At 41.6% G+C, this 20,852-nt stretch overlaps 1 protein-coding gene across 1 annotated transcript in view; it reads right to left on the bottom strand.

The window, feature by feature from the left end:
- The window catches only part of LOC120021886 (netrin receptor UNC5D-like), a 124,684-nt gene that overhangs the window by 45,831 nt on the left and 58,001 nt on the right, over positions 1 to 20,852 (bottom strand). Inside the window, exons 7-11 of the mRNA XM_038965726.1 lie at positions 18,982 to 19,156; positions 15,968 to 16,135; positions 7,096 to 7,260; positions 5,789 to 5,821; positions 2,056 to 2,241 (exon numbers count right to left, since the gene is read on the bottom strand). Of these exons, the coding sequence (XP_038821654.1) occupies positions 2,056 to 2,241; positions 5,789 to 5,821; positions 7,096 to 7,260; positions 15,968 to 16,135; positions 18,982 to 19,156 (727 nt within the window). The remainder of the gene's footprint in view (positions 1 to 2,055; positions 2,242 to 5,788; positions 5,822 to 7,095; positions 7,261 to 15,967; positions 16,136 to 18,981; positions 19,157 to 20,852) is intronic.

Genomic DNA, 20,852 nt, shown 5'->3' on the forward strand with positions numbered 1-20,852 from the left:
GTTCCACAGGTGCATGTTCAGTAATTGTTTATGGTTCATTGAACAAGCATGGGAAACAGTGTTTAAACCCTTTACAATGAAGATCTGTGAAGTTATTTGGATTTTTACAAATTATCTTTGAAAGACAGGGTCCTGAAAAAGGGACGTTTCTTTCTTTGCTGAGTTTAGTTGACAAGCCACTGACAGAGTTGACAACAGATTCTGAAAACAGACATATTTTTGCCTCTAAAAATTAAAGTTCAATACAAACATTTGTAAAATATGGAAAACTATACATTTGTAAATCCTTAATAAAAACATAACCATTCTATCAGATCTTTCAGCACTCTGACGGAGTGGACGTTAGACAAAAATCTGAGTTGATGTTTTATGTAGATTTTTCTTATCTTTGGCATACAGAGTAGCAATTTAGTTTCCTTCAGTTGCTTTATGACTCTTAAACCTAATTAAATGTAACGTATTTTAACCAAAATTCATATTCTATTAGTTATTCCAATATTGTTTGTTTACACCTATCAAAAGTAGAGAACTTTCCAGACCATGAGTGGTCTTGTTGTGCTACATGTAATGAGGACATGAATAAGGGGTCCTTATGGTATAGATGACCCTGCTCAGTCCTGATTCATTTAGGATTTTACACTAATCTGACAGAGTTCACCAAATCTCCAGAGTCATGGAGCATAAAGGCATAAAGCCGACATGGAAATTAATAGTATTGAAAGTATTTTGAAAATTCCAAAACCAAATATTTTCCATATAAAATTCCCCTAAATGTACATTTTAAACTCAAATAATCCAACAAAATATTTTTTTTCAACTAGAAAAATAAAGTTTCCCTACCGGACAACGATTGTCCTGACATTCAAGCAAATTTCCTGTGATAAAAAACAAGTAATTCATGGCTTATGAGGTGTTCATATACTTTCTGGGGGGCCCAACCTCCGGGGGAACCTCAACGCCAGTGTCTACTGACCATGTTTGAGTGTGTGTGTGTGTTACTCCAATTCTCTGGGAGGACAGATGCCCAAATAAGGGGTCTTAGCTTTCACCTGGATTCATCTAGTCAGTCTATGTCATTGAAAGAGTGTGTCATGTTTTATACACTCAGTGTAGAGCAGATATATATAGGTAACTTCCAAAATAATGGAAACACTTGAGTGAATGAGGGGTACAAATTATATTGAAAACAGGTGCTTCCACACAGGTGTGGTTCCTGAGTTAATTAAGCAATTAACATCCCATCATGTTTTGGGTTATGTATACAAATGCTGGGTAGGCCATAATTTTGGCTACCATGGCTATGCTCCCATAGGATGACAATGCCCCTATCCACAAGGAACGAGTGGTCACTGAATGGTTTGATGAGCATGGAAACGATGTAAACCATATGCCATGGCCATCTCAATCACCAGATCTCAACCCAATTGAACACTTATGGGAGATTCTGGAGCGGCACCTGAGACAGCGTTTTCCCCCATCATCAACACCATGGGGGTGCTGAACAGTTGGGGGGAGGTGTGTGTGTGTGTGTGTGTGTGAAAGAGAGAGAGATTGTCTGGAAGAGAGAGACAAGATCATGAGAAATGAGAGCTGTGTCTCTGCTCCACTCCACTCCAGACAGGATGAGAGAGAGAAAGAAAGAGACAGAAAGAGAGCAAAAGCGAGAGGGAGAGATAGGGAGAACGATAGAGAGACAGATAAGTTAGACAGCGCTGACAACACCCTACTGTGTCACTGAGCAAACCAAACAGAACCTTGCTGTTGGATACAATTACTTTTTTTAAATGAAGTAATTAAACACACATCGATTGAATGGAGCGCAAAGTAACCACCAAGGACAGTCAGTCACACACACTGAGCTTCTGTTGGACCACAGCAATGTGTATCTTGAGCAGTGTAAGTGTGTGTGTCTTTCTGCTTCAACTTGGCGTGTGTATGTGTGTATGTGTATGTGTGCCCCTCCCTGGCTCATCTTATCCAAAGTTCATGTGTGTTCAGCTGTGTGTTCAGCTGTGTGTTTGTGTCTGTCTGTGTGTTTGTGTTCTCTGAGCTCACCTTGGCAGGCGGTCTTGAAGCTAAAGGACTGAAAGCCCCCAGTGAGGGCGGAGGAGTCAATGACGTCCACACCGTACTCGCTCTGGTTCCTCCGGTAGAGGGTCACTGCCACAATCAACACCACCACAGTCACCACCCCTGCCGCCAGGCCCGAATACAGCGCTACGTCACTGCTAACCTCCAGACCTGGGGGGGTGAGAGAGCGAGAGATACTTTAATCAAAGTATAAACATCAGAGAAAAAGACAAGGTATCAACTCAGAGCTATATTCAGAGTAGAATTCAGAAGGTCATATTATAATAGTGTTATATGGGCCTAATGATGGTAGGGTCAAGTCAAGTGGCATCTATATCTCTTGCTATACTGGCCAGACCAACACAACTTTCCCTGCTGCACAACGTTTGCACCTCATTTTAAAATATGTTGAATTAAAACGCTTTGGGAGAGGCACAGTAAAGTCATGTTTACCCCAAACTTTCACAGTAACCTCTCTAAATGCGCTTCCCCTGAAAACTTCTAAGGTACTACTGAAAAGTTTCTAGCAGGAGTTATTTTTGGACAGAAACATTCCAGGTTTCAACCTGCTTCCTTCTGTGGCTTATTGTTCTCCATTTCCTGTCTCCTCACTCCGCTGTGGTGCGGTATTTTCCCCCACTGCATCCTGTTAACGCACTAATGAGGAAGCTTGCTAGGAAAGTCGTCCTAATCACCCCAGCACCTGACTGGTGTGTCAGACACACACATATGCACACACACATATGCACACGCACACAACTAGGATTCTAATCAAGCCCGGCACCTGACTGTCATCTCAAAGGGCTGTTTCGCTCTGGCATCACTCGGAAGCCCCTTAGCGTTCTACTGGGATTGTGTAGGGCGTTCACTCACTGCTCTAGAATATAGAGAAAGACTGGGCAATTCAAGAGGCATCTATGACATTTATGTCAAAACATTTTCTTTGCCCTATGTCATTATAAATAACATAGCATTAATCTTTCTATTGTTCTCTACAATATTACCTTAATATACTTGTACTTGACAGTGTTGATTAAATAAGAACGTTAATTTGCTGTTTAGAAATTTTTAAAGTTCTTGAAATTTTCTGCATTGACTGACCTTCATGGAACGCAGAGTGAAGGAAAAGCAGCCAACAAGTGCTCACCATATGTGGGAACTCCTTCAAGACTGCTGGAAAAGCAGTCCAGGTGAAGCTAGTTGAGAGAATGCCAAGAGTGTGCAAAGCTGTCATCAAGGCAAAGGGTGGCTACTTTGAAGAATCTAAAATGTTAAATATATTTAGATTTTTTTAACACTTTTTTGGTTACCACATGATTCCATATGTGTTATTTCATAGTTTTGATGTCTTCACTATTATTCTACAACTTAGAAGAGAGTAAAAACAAAGAAAAATGAGAGCCAGTTTCATTATAGCGCTTGATGTTTTTTGCGACTGCACTTGAAGAAACTTTAAAAGTTCTTGAAATTTTCCGCATTGACTGACCTTCATGTCTTAAAGTAATGATGGACTGTCGTTTCTCTTTGCTTATCTGAGCTGTTCTTGCCATAATATTGACTTGGTCTTTTACCAAATAGGGCTATGCTGTATACCACCCCTACCTTGTCACAACACAACTGATTGGCTCATATGCATTCCAGGTGACTACTTCATGAAGCTGGTTGAGAGAATGCCAGGAGTGTGCAAAGCTGTCATCAAGGCAAAGGGTGGCTACTTTGAAGAATCTCAACACTGTTTAACAGTTTTTGGGTTACTACATGATTCCATATGTGTTATTTCATAGTTTTTAGTCTTCACTATTATTCTACAATGTAGAAAATAGTAAAAATAAAGAAAAAACCTTGAATGAGTAGGTGTGTCCAAACTTTTGACAGGTGCTGTATATGGTAGAGACATAGGGTTTGGACAATTTTTCTGACACAATTCTCTATTGATTTGTATAAACCTTGAATGAATTAATACTTTTATGGGTGAACACCCTATATTGTGACAAGACTAATTTAATGAATTGGCTTATCTGCAATGATTATGCTGTATCCAGTCTCACCAGTACACCACAACAGATTTAAAAAAGGTTTGTTTGTGTGTAAAGAGAAGCACTGCTGGCTTAGCTTGTTCTCCAAAGATAATGAGATCTGCACAGGAACAGGACTGAGAAAATCGCTAAGTAGACTGAAGCTCCAAGAAAAGGAGCATTTGCCAAAATATGCAAAAGAGGCATTAGCAGCTAAAAGTGGCAGGTTAATTGGGGGCTCGCTAAGTTTTGGCAGACTGGCTGACTGGCTGCGTCTTTTTCCCTCACTCCCACGAAGAAGAAAACAAAACTAAAACTGTGACAGTTGTGGTGTCACAAGTAATTGGCATTAAAATAGCATTTTATGATTAAGATCATTATTTTGATGGTGTTCATCGTGATAATAAGGTTTCATGTATAGGTTGTTATGAATAAAAAGACACAATAAGGTGCAGAGCATTCGATTTGCCTGCTGGGGGACAAGAAGATCCCAGCTCTGCTAAAACCATTGACAACTGCATGCCATTTTCAAAGGATTGTTTAATAAATGTTAACTATTTGGTTGTAGACCTCCCAAAGGCCCTGCATCGCAGTGCTAGCTGTGCCACTAGAGATTCTGGGTCCAGGCTCTGCCGCAACCCGCCGTGACTGGGAGACCCATGGGACGGCGCACAACTGGCCCAGCGTCGTCCGTGTTAGGGGAAGGTTTGGCCGGCAGGGATGTCCTTGTCCCATCGCGCACTAGCGACTCGTGTGGCGGGCCGGGCGCAGTGGACGCTGACACGGTCGCCAGGTGTACGGTGTTTCCTCCGACAGATTGGTGCGGCTGGCTTCCGGGTTAGGTGGGCATTGTGTCAAGAAGCAGTGTGCCTTGGCTGGGTTGTGTTTCGGAGGAAGCACAGGTCTCTCGACCTTCACCTCTCCCGAGTCCGTACTTGGTACGTCCAATGTAATTGGATACCACCATATTGGGGAGAGAAAGGGGTCCATTTTTTAAATAAAATTAATAATTAAAAAGAATAATCATCTTTGGTTGTAATATCATCACCTCTCGAAAAGCATAAATCAGAAATACACAGTTCCGATTATTCCATTCAAAACAATTGCGCACATTTACAGTCGCTCTATCATCAGAGTTATACAGCAGTCACTGCATGCTGTTCATGATCAATAAACATCAATTGATCATGTCACTTCAGATATGTGAGGGTAGCCTGACAATATCTCTCAATATTGGCCACCATTAACTGGATATTTGAGTGATATAAAATCAAATGAACTATACCTGAGTGGTTTAGGTTATTTCCCATCTTTTGTGGGCTCTGCCTGTCAAGCAGCAGAAGGGCGCGTTTGCCAACGTACTGTTAGCTGGTAATGTTTACAAGCTACCGGTAGAAACTTTGTTCAATTGGCTAAACATAGTGGTAAGTAGACCCATTTTAACTGAGGAAACTACCGTAACAGTGTAGTTAATAACGATAGGATAATGATGCTGGTGGAAAGATAATGTTCAATATTGGTGATATGATCATGTTTGTGGGAATAATGGATCTGGATCATGATGTTGGAGTTCTGGGTTGGAGAGTTGTATCTGTGAGAGGTGGCATGACAACATATAAATGGCTGTTATAGCAGAGTAGCCATAGTGGTTTTTGTGTGCTACATTGTGTTCTAAAGTAGGATGGTGGTTGGGGAGAACTCACCCTGTGGCTTGGCGTCGTGTAGCAGCTTTCGATCTGCAAAGACACAGAGACACCATGTCATTTCACTTCTACTTGAATGGAATAATACAGGATGTAACCTGCAGTTGTTTTACAACGAGCACCCTTAAGTGTGTGTGTGTGTGTTTGTCGTGGTAGTGAGATTGGCCCAGTGATAATACTCTTTATGACACGGGGAGTGTATGTGTGTGCGCGCACGTGTGTACATGCCCAAATGTGATCATGATCTCAATGTGTGTGTCTTACAGTTGGCAGTGAGATTGGCTCGGTGATAGGATTTTCTATCACCCAGGGATTTTATCGAGCGCGTGTGTCTGTGCGTGTGTGAGTGTGTGTGGATATTGACATGAAGAACATAAGGCTGATTGTCTTCCCGCATCTCCCTCAGGGAGGATGAGAACGGATGGATGATTAAAAAATGACTTGAGAAAATATGGGCATCAGAAGAATTAAGAAATAAGTATGGACTTTCATCCAGTGTGTGGATTACAGGGGGGCCATGAACTCATGAGACATGAGCTCCCCTATATGTAACAAAAGGCATTAAGTTAATAAGTTAATCATTCTCCTATTCTCTCATTTGTATTTGCGTCCAATATTTCAGCCCGTTTTCAGGTGTCCTGACTTTTCTTTTGACAAAAAAGGTCAGCAAAACGCATACATTAATTTAGGCTAATGGAGTGTAGGTCTAATGAACATCCCTCAATGTCATTACACTGTTTGGTGTTTTATAACTAATGTGCACTGTTTGGATGCTGGAATTATTTTGGAGTGGACTGTATTACGAACGTGCGCAGGTAGCCTACTTTTTGAAGTGACAATTGTTGTGTTCATGCCACAATAAAAGGTAAGACATTTTTACTGTTAAAATACACGTCTTAACTTAGGCCCATAAAACGTTTCTATACAAAATAAAAATACTAAGTCCCCTGAAAAAATGCCCTTGAATGTCACGATATAATTGAAACTCTGCTTCCATACCATGCTGTCAAACCACTGTATGTGGGTCACTGCTTATGGCAGCACTAAGGAACTAAGGATGGATTTGTCCACAGCACTGCTGGTGTTGCAACTGGAAACGAGCCAGCCAATAGAAGACTACTCTGTCTTTGGCAATGTTTTAATTCTCAACAAAATAAGTGTGGTATTGACGATGATGATGACGATAATGATGATGATCCCTATGATGAACATTCTGCTGATCACAAAGACGATGATGGTGAAGATTATAATGAAGATTTGAATGATGACAATATCTACCAGATGAAGCTGCATGTGACATTACTCACTCTGAGTGCAGAGGCCCCCGGTGCAGTTATCTGTTCCCAGGGCGGCCCCGTCACACAGCCTGCCTCCATGTTTAGGCTCCGGGGCTGTACATTCTCTGCTGCGCTGCCTCGCACACTCCGCACTGCACACCGTCCATTCTGTCCACTCTCCCCAGCCACCATCCACTGAGAGGGAAGGTAGGGTTAAAAAAACATACACGCTTAATACAGGCATGTACACACACACACACGCACGCGCACACACACATGCACGCACAAATTCACACACACACGTGCACACACGCGTGCACACACGCGCGCACACACACAGAGAGAGAGAGACACACACACAGAACCTTAGACCCAACACATATCATAAATTCCTAGAGTTAGCAAACAGCTGAGCGGAACATAACTGCACCCCCCATATGGACCTTACCGATAGAGCACATACAATGGACCAGCCCTATAGCCCACCACACAAAACCCCCTCTTCTTTCTCTCCAGGGCAGATATTAGAAAAGTACCATGTTATGTTCTATCCTGGTGCTGACTCAAGCCAGAAAAGACAGTTATATTTTTGTCTTGTTCCATCAAGTCTCCTTTACCACCTTACCAATTCCATAGGTTTTCAAGGTTTCCCTTTGCCTTGCTAATCTAAATGCAAATGCTGTGTTTGCACACTGGCTGAGACTCACAGAGAGAAAGTCTTGTGGAAGAGAGAGAGAGAAAGTCTTGTGGAAGAGAGAGAGAGAGAGAGAGAGGGAGAGGGAGAGGGAGAGGGAGAGAGACTTATGGACAAGAAAGAGAGGAAAGGGACAGAAAGAGAGAGAGAGGGAGAGGGAGAGGGAGAGGGAGAGAATGAGAGACTTATGGACAAGAAAGAGAGGAAAGGGACAGAAAGAGAGAGAGAGAGAGAGAATGAGAGAGAGAGAATGAGAGAGAGAGAATGAGAGAATGAGAGGGAGAGAATGAGAGAATGAGAGAGAATGAGAGAATGAGAGAATGAGAGAGAATGAGAGAATGAGAGAATGAGAGAATAAGAGGGAGAGAATGAGAGAATAAGAGGGAGAGAATGAGAGAATGAGAGGGAGAGAATGAGAGAATGAGAGGGAGAGAATGAGAGAATGAGAGAATAAGAGAATAAGAGAATAAGAGAATGAGAGAATGAGAGAATGAGAGAATGAGAGAATGAGAGAGAATGAGAGAATAAGAGAGAATGAGAGAATAAGAGAATGAGAATGAGAGAATGAGAGAGAATAAGAGGGAGAGAATGAGAGGGAGAGAATGAGAGGGAGAGAATGAGAGGGAGAGAATGAGAGAATAAGAGGGAGAGAATGAGAGAATGAGAGAGAATGAGAGAATGAGAGAATGAGAGAATAAGAGGGAGAGAATGAGAGAATAAGAGGGAGAGAATGAGAGAATAAGAGGGAGAGAATGAGAGAATAAGAGGGAGAGAATGAGAGAATAAGAGGGAGAGAATGAGAGAATAAGAGGGAGAGAATGAGAGAATGAGAGAGAATGAGAGAATGAGAGAATGAGAGAATGAGAGAATAAGAGAATAAGAGAGAATGAGAGAATAAGAGAGAATGAGAGAATAAGAGAATGAGAATGAGAGAATGAGAGAGAATAAGAGCGAATGAGAGAATGAGAGAGAATAAGAGAGAATGAGAGAATAAGAGAGAATGAGAGAATAAGAGAATGAGAGAATGAGAGAATAAGAGAATGAGAGAATGAGAGAATGAGAGAATGAGAGAGGGAGAGAATGAGAGAATGAGAGAATGAGAGAATAAGAGAGAATGAGAGAATAAGAGAGAATGAGAGAATAAGAGAATGAGAATGAGAGAATGAGAGAATGAGAGAGAATAAGAGAGAATGAGAGAATGAGAGAGAATAAGAGAGAATGAGAGAATGAGAGAATAAGAGAGAATGAGAGAATAAGAGAATGAGAATGAGAGAATGAGAGAGAATAAGAGAGAATGAGAGAATGAGAGAGAATAAGAGAGAATGAGAGAATGAGAGAATAAGAGAGAATGAGAGAATGAGAGAATAAGAGAATGAGAGAATGAGAGAGAATAAGAGAGAATGAGAGAATGAGAGAATGAGAGAATAAGAGAGAATGAGAGAGAGAATGAGAGGGAGAGAATGAGAGGGAGAGAATGAGAGGGAGAGAATGAGAGAATAAGAGGGAGAGAATGAGAGAATGAGAGAGAATGAGAGAATGAGAGAATGAGAGAATGAGAGAATAAGAGGGAGAGAATGAGAGAATAAGAGGGAGAGAATGAGAGAATAAGAGGGAGAGAATGAGAGAATAAGAGGGAGAGAATGAGAGAATAAGAGGGAGAGAATGAGAGAATAAGAGGGAGAGAATGAGAGAATGAGAGAGAATGAGAGAATGAGAGAATGAGAGAATGAGAGAATAAGAGAATAAGAGAGAATGAGAGAATAAGAGAGAATGAGAGAATAAGAGAATGAGAATGAGAGAATGAGAGAGAATAAGAGCGAATGAGAGAATGAGAGAGAATAAGAGAGAATGAGAGAATAAGAGAGAATGAGAGAATAAGAGAATGAGAGAATGAGAGAATAAGAGAATGAGAGAATGAGAGAATGAGAGAATGAGAGAGGGAGAGAATGAGAGAGAATGAGAGAATGAGAGAATGAGAGAATAAGAGAGAATGAGAGAATAAGAGAGAATGAGAGAATAAGAGAATGAGAATGAGAGAATGAGAGAATGAGAGAGAATAAGAGAGAATGAGAGAATGAGAGAGAATAAGAGAGAATGAGAGAATGAGAGAATAAGAGAGAATGAGAGAATAAGAGAATGAGAATGAGAGAATGAGAGAGAATAAGAGAGAATGAGAGAATGAGAGAGAATAAGAGAGAATGAGAGAATGAGAGAATAAGAGAGAATGAGAGAATGAGAGAATAAGAGAATGAGAGAATGAGAGAGAATAAGAGAGAATGAGAGAATGAGAGAATGAGAGAATGAGAGAATAAGAGAGAATGAGAGAATAAGAGAGAATGAGAGAATAAGAGAGAATGAGAGAATAAGAGAATGAGAATGAGAGAATGAGAGGGAGAGAATGAGAGAGAATGAGAGGGAGAGAATGAGAGAATAAGAGAGAATGAGAGAGAATGAGAGAATGAGAGAGAATGAGAGAATGAGAGAGAATGAGAGAATAAGAGAGAATGAGAGAATAAGAGAATGAGAATGAGAGAATGAGAGAATGAGAGAGAATAAGAGAATGAGAGAATGAGAGAATGAGAGAATAAGAGAGAATGAGAGAATAAGAGAGAATGAGAGAATAAGAGAGAATGAGAGAATAAGAGAGGGAGAGAATGAGAGAGGGAGAGAATAAGAGAGAATGAGAGAATAAGAGAATGAGAGAATGAGAGAATAAGAGAATGAGAGAATGAGAGAATGAGAGAATGAGAGAATGAGAGAGGGAGAGAATGAGAGAGAATGAGAGAATGAGAGAATGAGAGAATAAGAGAATAAGAGAATAAGAGAGAATGAGAGAATAAGAGAGAATGAGAGAATAAGAGAATGAGAATGAGAGAATGAGAGAATGAGAGAGAATAAGAGAGAATGAGAGAATGAGAGAGAATAAGAGAGAATGAGAGAATGAGAGAATAAGAGAGAATGAGAGAATAAGAGAATGAGAATGAGAGAATGAGAGAATGAGAGAGAATAAGAGAGAATGAGAGAATGAGAGAATGAGAGAATAAGAGAGAATAAGAGAGAATGAGAGAATAAGAGAGAATGAGAGAATAAGAGAATGAGAATGAGAGAATGAGAGGGAGAGAATGAGAGAGAATGAGAGGGAGAGAATGAGAGAATAAGAGGGAGAGAATGAGAGAATAAGAGAGAATGAGAGAGAATGAGAGAATGAGAGAGAATGAGAGAGAATGAGAGAATGAGAGAATGAGAGAATGAGAGAATAAGAGAGAATGAGAGAATAAGAGAGAATGAGAGAATAAGAGAATGAGAATGAGAGAATGAGAGAGAATAAGAGAATGAGAGAATGAGAGAATGAGAGAATGAGAGAATAAGAGAGAATGAGAGAATAAGAGAGAATGAGAGAATAAGAGAGAATGAGAGAATAAGAGAATGAGAATGAGAGAATGAGAGAATGAGAGAGAATAAGAGAGAATGAGAGAATGAGAGAGAATAAGAGAGAATGAGAGAATGAGAGAATAAGAGAGAATGAGAGAATAAGAGAATGAGAATGAGAGAATGAGAGAATGAGAGAGAATAAGAGAGAATGAGAGAATGAGAGAATGAGAGAATGAGAGAATAAGAGAGAATAAGAGAGAATGAGAGAATAAGAGAGAATGAGAGAATAAGAGAATGAGAGAATGAGAGAATGAGAGGGAGAGAATGAGAGAGAATGAGAGGGAGAGAATGAGAGGATAAGAGGGAGAGAATGAGAGAATAAGAGAGAATAAGAGAGAATGAGAGAATAAGAGAGAATAAGAGAGAATGAGAGAATGAGAGAATGAGAGAATAAGAGGGAGAGAATGAGAGAATAAGAGAGAATGAGAGAGAATGAGAGAATGAGAGAGAATGAGAGAGAATGAGAGAATGAGAGAATGAGAGAGAATGAGAGAATAAGAGAGAATGAGAGAATAAGAGAATGAGAATGAGAGAATGAGAGAGAATAAGAGAATGAGAGAATGAGAGAATGAGAGAATAAGAGAGAATGAGAGAATAAGAGAGAATGAGAGAATAAGAGAGAATGAGAGAATAAGAGAATGAGAATGAGAGAATGAGAGGGAGAGAATGAGAGAGAATGAGAGGGAGAGAATGAGAGGATAAGAGGGAGAGAATGAGAGAATAAGAGAGAATAAGAGAGAATGAGAGAATAAGAGAGAATAAGAGAGAATGAGAGAATGAGAGAATGAGAGAATAAGAGAGAATGAGAGAATAAGAGAGAATGAGAGAATAAGAGAGAATGAGAGAATAAGAGAGAATGAGAGAATAAGAGAGAATGAGAGAATAAGAGAATGAGAATGAGAGAATGAGAGGGAGAGAATGAGAGAGAATGAGAGGGAGAGAATGAGAGAATAAGAGGGAGAGAATGAGAGAATAAGAGAGAATAAGAGAGAATAAGAGAGAATGAGAGAATGAGAGAATGAGAGAATAAGAGAGAATGAGAGAATGAGAGAATAAGAGAGAATGAGAGAATAAGAGAGAATGAGAGAATAAGAGAGAATGAGAGAATAAGAGAGAATGAGAGAATAAGAGAGGGAGAGAATGAGAGAGAATGAGAGGGAGAGAATGAGAGAGAATGAGAGGGAGAGAATGAGAGAATGAGAGGGAGAGAATAAGAGAGAATAAGAGAGAATGAGAGAATAAGAGAGAATGAGAGAATAAGAGAGAATAAGAGAGAATGAGAGAATAAAAGAGAATGAGAGAGAATGAGAGAATGAGAGAATAAGAGAGAATGAGAGAATGAGAGAGAATGAGAGAATAAGAGAGGGAGAGAATGAGAGAGAATGAGAGAATAAGAGAGGGAGAGAATGAGAGAGGGAGAGAATGAGAGAGAATGAGAGAATAAGAGAGGGAGAGAATGAGAGAGGGAGAGAATGAGAGAGAATGAGAGAGAATGGGAGAATAAGAGAGAATAAGAGAGGGAGAGAATGAGAGAGAATGAGAGAGAATGAGAGAGAATGAGAGAGGGAGAGAATGAGAGAATGAGAGAGAATGAGAGAGAATGAGAGAGAATGAGAGAGGGAGAGAATGAGAGAATGAGAGAGGGAGAGAATGAGAGCGGGAGAGAATGAGAGAGGGAGAGAATGAGAGAGAATGAGAGAATAAGAGAGAATGAGAGAATATGAGAGAATAAGAGAGAATGAGAGAATAAGAGAGAATGAGAGAATAAGAGAGGGAGAGAATGAGAGAGAATGAGAGAATAAGAGAGGGAGAGAATGAGAGAGAATGAGAGAATAAGAGAGAATGAGAGAGGGAGAGAATGAGAGAGAATGAGAGAATGAGAGAGAATGAGAGAATAAGAGAGAATGAGAGAATAAGAGAGAATGAGAGAATAAGAGAGGGAGAGAATGAGAGAGAATGAGAGAATAAGAGAGGGAGAGAATGAGAGAGAATGAGAGAATAAGAGAGGGAGAGAATGAGAGCGAATGAGAGAATAAGAGAGGGAGAGAATGAGAGAGGGAGAGAATGAGAGAGAATGAGAGAATAAGAGAGGGAGAGAATGAGAGAGGGAGAGAATGAGAGAGAATGAGAGAGAATGGGAGAATAAGAGAGAATAAGAGAGGGAGAGAATGAGAGAGAATGAGAGAGAATGAGAGAGAATGAGAGAGGGAGAGAATGAGAGAGAATGAGAGAGGGAGAGAATGAGAGAATAGGAGAGGGAGAGAATAAGAGAGGGAGAGAATGAGAGAATAAGAGAGGGAGAGAATGAGAGAGAGAGAGAGAGACTTATGGACAAGAAAGAGAGGAAAGGGACAGAAAGAGAGAGAGAGAGAATAAGAGAGGGAGAGAATGAGAGAGAGAGAGAATGAGAGAGAGAGGCTTATGGACAAGAAAGAGAGGAAAGGGACAGAAAGAGAGAGAGAGAGAATAAGAGAGGGAGAGAATGAGAGAGAGAAGAGTGGTTGAGATGAATGGAGATTGTGTTGGCGGGAGAGTGCTGCCCTCGCCAGATAACTTTTTCCCTTTTCTCCAACACGTTTCCCTGGTGATTGGTACGGTGGTCTGAAACCATACATTTCACCGCATGTAGATGAACACTTGGACAGCGCTGATTAGACAGATGCTCTGATAACGGGCACCACTCCTTCTCTCTTGCTCTGTCTTTCTTTCTTTCACTTTCTCTGTAAGGGCTATTCTACATCCTTCTGTTGTTAACTATCCTGCACTCAAGTTCCTTTTCTCTTTCTCCCTTTTTCTCTCTGCTTCACTTTTTCTTAACCTTTTTCTTTTCAAGTTTCAAGTTCTATTGTCACATGCACAAGTACAGGGAAATGCCTTTCTTGCAAGCTCTTTCCCAACAATGCAGTAATCAATGTCAGTAGTACAATAAATTAAAGTAGAACAAAAACACACGAGAAATAGAAATAAGAAGAACACGAGGAAGTAAGTAAGCTACATACAGGGTCAGTTCCAGGGTCAGAGCCAATACGATATTTACAATGTACAGGGATACTGGAAGGGTAGGCGTAAATATGTCTAGGGGTATGGTGATTAGGCATCAACAAATACAGTTGAAGTCGGAAGTTTACATACACTTAGGTTGGAGTCATTAAAACTCGTTTTTCAACCACTCCACAAATTTCTTGTTAACAAACTATAGTTTTTGTAACGCTCGTCGTTGGAATGAGGTGAGGACCAAAGCGCAGCAAGTGTTCATCATTATATTTATTAAACATAGAACACTAAACAAAATAACAAAGGAGACCGAACCGCAACAGTTCTGTAAGGTGACATCCACTACACAGAAAATAATCACCCACAAAACACAATGAAAAACAGGCTACCTAAATATGGCTCCCAATCGGAGACAACGACTGACACCTGCCTCTGATTGAGAACCATACTAGGCCAAACACATAGAAAAGAACAATAGAACAAAACATAGAAAAAACAACATAGAATGCCCACCCCAACTCACGCCCTGACCAAACTAAAATAAAGACATAACAAAGGAACTAAGGTCAGAACGTGACAGTTTTGGCAAGTCGGTTAGGACATCTACTTTGTGCATGACCCAAGTAATTTTTCCAACAATTGTTTACAGAGAGATTATTTCACTTATAATTCACTGTATCACAATTCCAGTGGGTCAGAAGTTTACATACACTAAATTGACTGTGCCTTTAAACAGCTTGGAAAATGTGCATGGAATAGGCTTAATTTCTCAGAACAAGAATAGACTGACGAGGTTCAGAAGAAAGTTCTTTGTTTTCTGGCCATTTTGAGCCTGTAATCGAACCCACAAATGATGATGCTCCAGATACTCAACTAGTCTAAAGGCCAGTTTTATTGCTTCTTTAATCAGAACAAGTTTTCAGTTGTGCTAACATAATTGCAAAAAGGTTTTCTAATGATCAATTAGCCTTTTAAAATGATAATCTTGGATTAGCTAGCACAACGTGTCATTGGAACACAGGAGTGATGGTTGCTGATAATGGGCCTCTGTACGCCTATGTAGATATTCCATTAAAATTCAGCCATCTCCAGCTACAATAGTCATTTACAAAATGTCTACACTGTATTTCTGATCAATTTTATGTTATTTTAATGGACAAAAAAATTGCTTTTCTTTCAAAAACAAGGACATTTCTAAGTGACTTTTGAACGGTGGTGTATATATTAGGGTCAATGCAGATAGTCCATTTAGACATTTTGTTAGCAATTTGCAGTCTTATGTCTTGGGGATTGAAGCTGTTCAGAAGCCTGTTGGTGTCAGACTTGTTGCTCCGGTACCGTTGGCCATGCGGAAGCAGAGAGAACAGTCTATGGCTTGGGTGGCTGGAGTCTTTTTCTGGTTCTTTCCTTTCATACCGCATGATATTCTTTATCCATGTTCACACTCTTCTAATCTTCTCCCTCTCTCGCCCTCTCTCTCTAGCCCTGTCTCTCTCTCTCTCTCTTCTCTATATCCTTTTCTCTCTCTCTCCGTCTCTCTCGGAGGGGAGAAATGGGGTCAGACGATGAAAGCGGTTTATGAAAGCGGTTTGGAGGGAAATTATCCTAACAGCAGCAGGGGAGCTCACCTCCTCCTTGGAGAGGAATGCTGTCATAATACAGATTGCTTTGGCAAATAATGCAACCTTACAACAAACATATCCCCCCTCCCAGACAGTTGGATAGAAAGAGAACAGACAGACAGACAGATAGCCAGCCAGATAGCCAGATAGACAAACAGACCTGGGCAGAGGGCATTACAGGTACTCTTCTGGACAGACATGCCCTCGCAGAAGGTGCCCCCGTTGAGCGGGGCGGGGTTGGTGCAGGTACGGGAGCGTTTCTGGACCCCCCGCCCACAGCGCACGTTACAGGCGGACCAGTCTGTCCACAATGACCACCCTCCGTTCACTGGAGAGATGGACAAAGGGGGAGAAGGTGGAAGGAAGTAGAGGGAGAGATGGAAAATAGGCGAAGGAGATGGGAAGGAGGTTGATGGAGAAGGATAGAAGGAGAGGGAGAAGAACATGGAGAGAAAAATAGAGGGGGGAAAAAGGAGAGAAGCATGTAAAATGTAACATGACAGCAGAGTATGTGGAGGGAAGAGTAAAAACCTCCACACACACAGGCTAACTGCCTAAAACACAGGAGTGTGAAAGGCCAAGAAACCAAAGGCATGTCAGAGTTCTCTCTCTCTCTCAGATGTGCTGGGCTCAAAAGCAGCTGAGTGATTGACTGATTATGAGTCCATTGATCATCATTCATCGCCAGACAGGAAACAAATGTCAGTGTGAGAACACATTACTCCACTACATCTGTCTTTAGGCTCTCTCTCCCAGCAGGGCCTCCAGGCACATTATTAACATGACAGGCAGTCAGGTACACTATATATACAAATGTATGTGGACACCAATTCAAATTAGTGGATTCGACAATTTCAGCCACACCCGTTGCTGACAGGTGTATAAAATTGAGCACACAGCCATACAATCTCCATAGACAAACATTGGCAGTAGAATGGCCTTACTGAAGAGCTCAGTGACTTTCAACGTGGCACCGTCATAGGAAGCCACCTTTCCAACAAGTCAGTTCATCAAAATTTTGCCCTGCTAGAGCTGCCCCGGTCAACTGTAAGTGCTGTTATTGTGAAGTGAAAATGTCTAGGAGCAACAACGGCTCAGCAGTGAAGTGGTAGGCCACACAAACTCGCAGAACGGGACCACCGAGTGCTGAAGCGTGTAAAAATCAACTGTCCTCGGTTGCAACACTCACTACCGAGTTCCTGGAAGCAACGTCAGCACAAGAACTGTTTGTCTGGAGCTTCATGAAATGGGTTTCCATGGCTGAGCAGCCGCACACAAGCCTAAGATCACCATGCACAATGCCAATGCCAAGTGTCGCTGGAGTGGTGTAAAGCTCGCCGCCATTGGACTCTGAAGCAGTGAAAACACGTTCTCTGGAGTGATGAATCAAGCTTCACCATCTGGCAGTCCGACGGAAGAATCTGGGTTCGTCAGATGCCAGGAGAACGCTACCTGCCCCAATGCATAGTGCCAACTGTATAGTTTGGTGGAGGAGAACCGTTTTTCATGGTTCCGGCCCCTTAGTTCCAGTGAAGGAAAATCTTAATGCTACAGCATACAATTACATTCTAGACGTATCTTGGCTTCCAAATTTGTGGCAACAGTTTGGGGAAGGCCCTTTCCTGTTTCAGCATGGTCCATACAGAAATGGTTTGTCGAGACCGGTGTGGAAGCACTTGACTGGCCTACACAGAGCCCTGACCTCAACCCCATCAAACATCTTTGGGATGAATTGGAACACAGACTGCGAGCCAGGCGTAATCGTCCAACATCAGTACTCTTGTGGCTGAATGGAAGCAAGTCCCCGCAGCAATGTTCCAACATCTAGTGGAAAGTCTTCCAAGAAGAGTGGAGGCTGTTCTAGCAGCAAAGGGCAGATCAACTCCATATTAATTCCCATGATTTTGGAATGAGATGTTTGACGGCCAGGTGTCCACATACTTTTGGCCAAGTAGTTTAGCTACACAGATGATTGATAGGCCTCAACAGGTTCTGTGTATAGACAAAAACAGTAGCTGGATTTCCAGCAGTCTTAATGACTGTCGGTGTGGTGATTTGGTCTCATTGACACAGAGGAGGAGGTTTTGAACTAGCAACGTGGGTTTGAGAGAGGGAATGAATAAATTAGAGAAGAGGAAAAAAATATAATATTCAGAGAGATGTTTCATGAGGTTTAATTAATGAGATTTTATCGTTGTCTTTCTGTTCACACAGTCCTGTGGAGTTATGATAGGCGCTATTCGGTTCCTATCACTCTTTCCTTCCTTCCTACAGTGCGAGCCTGCGAAAGCACAAGCAACAGAGAATCCTAGCCTCCAGGTAGCTAGCAGGCACGCAGCTGAGGAGTTTTGACAGCTTATGTCAAAGCCTTCCCCATGTCTTTAAATGTCTCGTTGTGTTTAAACTCAACCAGGAAGTCGCTCATCACATGCCCGTCACAAGATGGAACATAACACCAAGACATGTCAGCTTCTGACTGCTATTAACACCTACTGCTGTCTGCTGCCTACGAGAGACTGATTGGAGTAAATGAATTGACAGAAGGCAGAAAAGATCTTCTTCAGATACATGTCAAGAGAAAGGAGATGCTAACAATGTGAAAATGCATGTGGAACGTACCTATGCAGGTACATTAAAAGAAAGAAGAAATAAATACGTGTGATGTGACAGGCTACGACGAATGACGGAAAAATACAAAGGCTGAGTGTAAATTAGGAGAGAGAATACAAGGGATGTTGTTTGTAAGGAAAATTCTCACATAATATCCATGAATTGTGTGTCAAAATAGGACAACTCTGTATGGTTTATTTGTTGTACTTTGTGTCTGACTACACTGTGACTTAGTGAAATAATTGAACACCCCTCAAAATCAAGCTGCGCTTGATTGAGCTTGCCTTTGTGCAATGGACTTAATTAGAATAGTCCCAAAAGTGAAAATGCTGTCTGTCTCTCAAGACAGACTCAATCAAATGCTCAAAGTAATCGAAATAAATGGTTTGCTCTATAAGGTCTGCTGCATAGGGAAAGGTAGTATTCATTAGGTACGAAATAGAATAAAACAGACTGAAACAAGGACGGGCTACCCGAAGTTGTCCAATAAGAAACGCTAATTGCACAATGTTTTGAAATGTTTTGCTACGGTGTGTCCTAATGAATTCAATCCAGTTGTCTTACCAAATACGACCACAGTGGCGGTGAGGCTGCGTCTCTTGGCCACGATGTTGCTGGCCAGACATGTGTAGTTTCCCGAGTCAGACAAACGCGCCTTCTGAATGATCAGGTTGTGGTCTGCTCGCGTGTCGATATTCCCATCCGAGCCCACCAGCTCCTCATTCTTCAACCACTCCACCTAGAACAACAGAGATTAATAAGGAGTGAGGCTGCCATTGGTCAAAATCAGAAATCCACCAATCAGAATTAAGAATGGGAGTGAGGCTGCTAAAAAAGTACATTTGAAATAATTCTTGCACACAACGTCATGTAGGTTTGGAGTAACATTGTAAACTAAATATTTCCTAATGACTCTGAACTGAATTTAATGTCAATGCTCTATCGATCACCACATACATATAATTCACTGGCCCAAAGTAGGCGTTACAACCCTCACTATTAGAATCAGCCTATGAAAGCAACTCCCAGCCTCCCTTCAACCAATCAGAGAGATTCCCAGCCCCACCTCAACCAATCAAAGCAAAGCTCTCATAGGGTCACACAGCCCAACCATTAGCAATTCAGCAGCCATGTTGCGAGTGAAAGTAATTAGGAATTACAAACTAAACTAACGCTCCACTGATGCTTCCCTATATCGCATGGCTGGCCCTGTAAATTGAAATGAATGTGCCTTTGGGTGGAGGTGCTCAATGAGAGCGACTGGCCAGGGCATTTGGGAGCAAAGCTTGATTTATGACTGTGTGTTTGACGACAAAAAATTCTCCCCAACCCACTGGGAGCCCTGTTGGTGTATGTGTCCATTTGCCAGTGGAATACCAGAACCACCAATAACAGACAATCTCAGAGATTGCTTTGCTCTTTGGTAATGCCCCCAATAGACAAATGCGAGCAGAGAAATCCATAAATCACCAGTCATGTCACAAGTGGCTTTTTTTCTCCCTTTGATGGCCAGAGAAGTCTTTCATCATGTGCTTTTAATTTCACTCTTTTCACAGTTCTGCTCCAGAGCGCCAAGAGAAACTAAGCTGGTGGCACTTCTCTACCTATCTTCCTTTCTCTCTACACAATTGTTCCTGGCCTTTAATGAATAATCAACCCCCACGTTGCCTTTCCAACTACTTTCTCCAGCACTGCTACCAACGACATGTACTCAACTCAACAGAGAGGGTCAGTACTAAGAACCTGCCAAACCAGAAAAGGAAGCCATATTGTTTATGATTCTTTTCCCAATTGTGGATGTATTTATTTATTCACACATAAAACAGGGTAATTAGACTTATTTTTACCATCACACCATTTGTCTTTATTAGTCATGTATTATTTCTCACTGTCTAATGATTACCTTTTTGTGTTGTTGCTCATCCAGTCTTTCTCTTCCTCCTCCCCACTATCTCTCCATCTCTCTCTGATGTTTCTGCTTTATTGTTTGATGTCTGTCTGTCTGTCTGTCTGTCTGTCTGTCTGTCTGTCTGTCTGTCTGTCTGTCTGTCTGTCTGTCTGTCTGTCTGTCTGTCTGTCTGTCTGTCTGTCTGTGTCCGTCTGTCTGTCTGTCTGTCTGTCTGGGTGGGTGGGTGGGTGTGTGTGTGTGTGTGTGTGTGTGTGTGTGTGTGTGTGTGTGTGTGTGTGTGTGTGTGTGTGTGTGTGTGTGTGTGTGTGTGTGTGTGTGGGCAGTGATTTGCATTCTGTGGTGGAAGTCCCGGAGTCTGGCTGTTGGGGTTGGTTGGGAGTGGATAATACGGAGGCGGTGATAAGGACGCAGAGACAGAAAGCCCGGGGAGGGTGGGACATGGATTTGTTTACAGTCATTTGCCACATTTGTTCCAATTAGAAGGCATCAAGCAGCACTGGGTTGAGCCATGTCCACTCTGAGGTGT

The sequence above is a fragment of the Salvelinus namaycush genome, chromosome 26 (assembly GCF_016432855.1).
Source record: "Salvelinus namaycush isolate Seneca chromosome 26, SaNama_1.0, whole genome shotgun sequence".
NCBI lineage: Eukaryota > Metazoa > Chordata > Actinopteri > Salmoniformes > Salmonidae > Salvelinus > Salvelinus namaycush.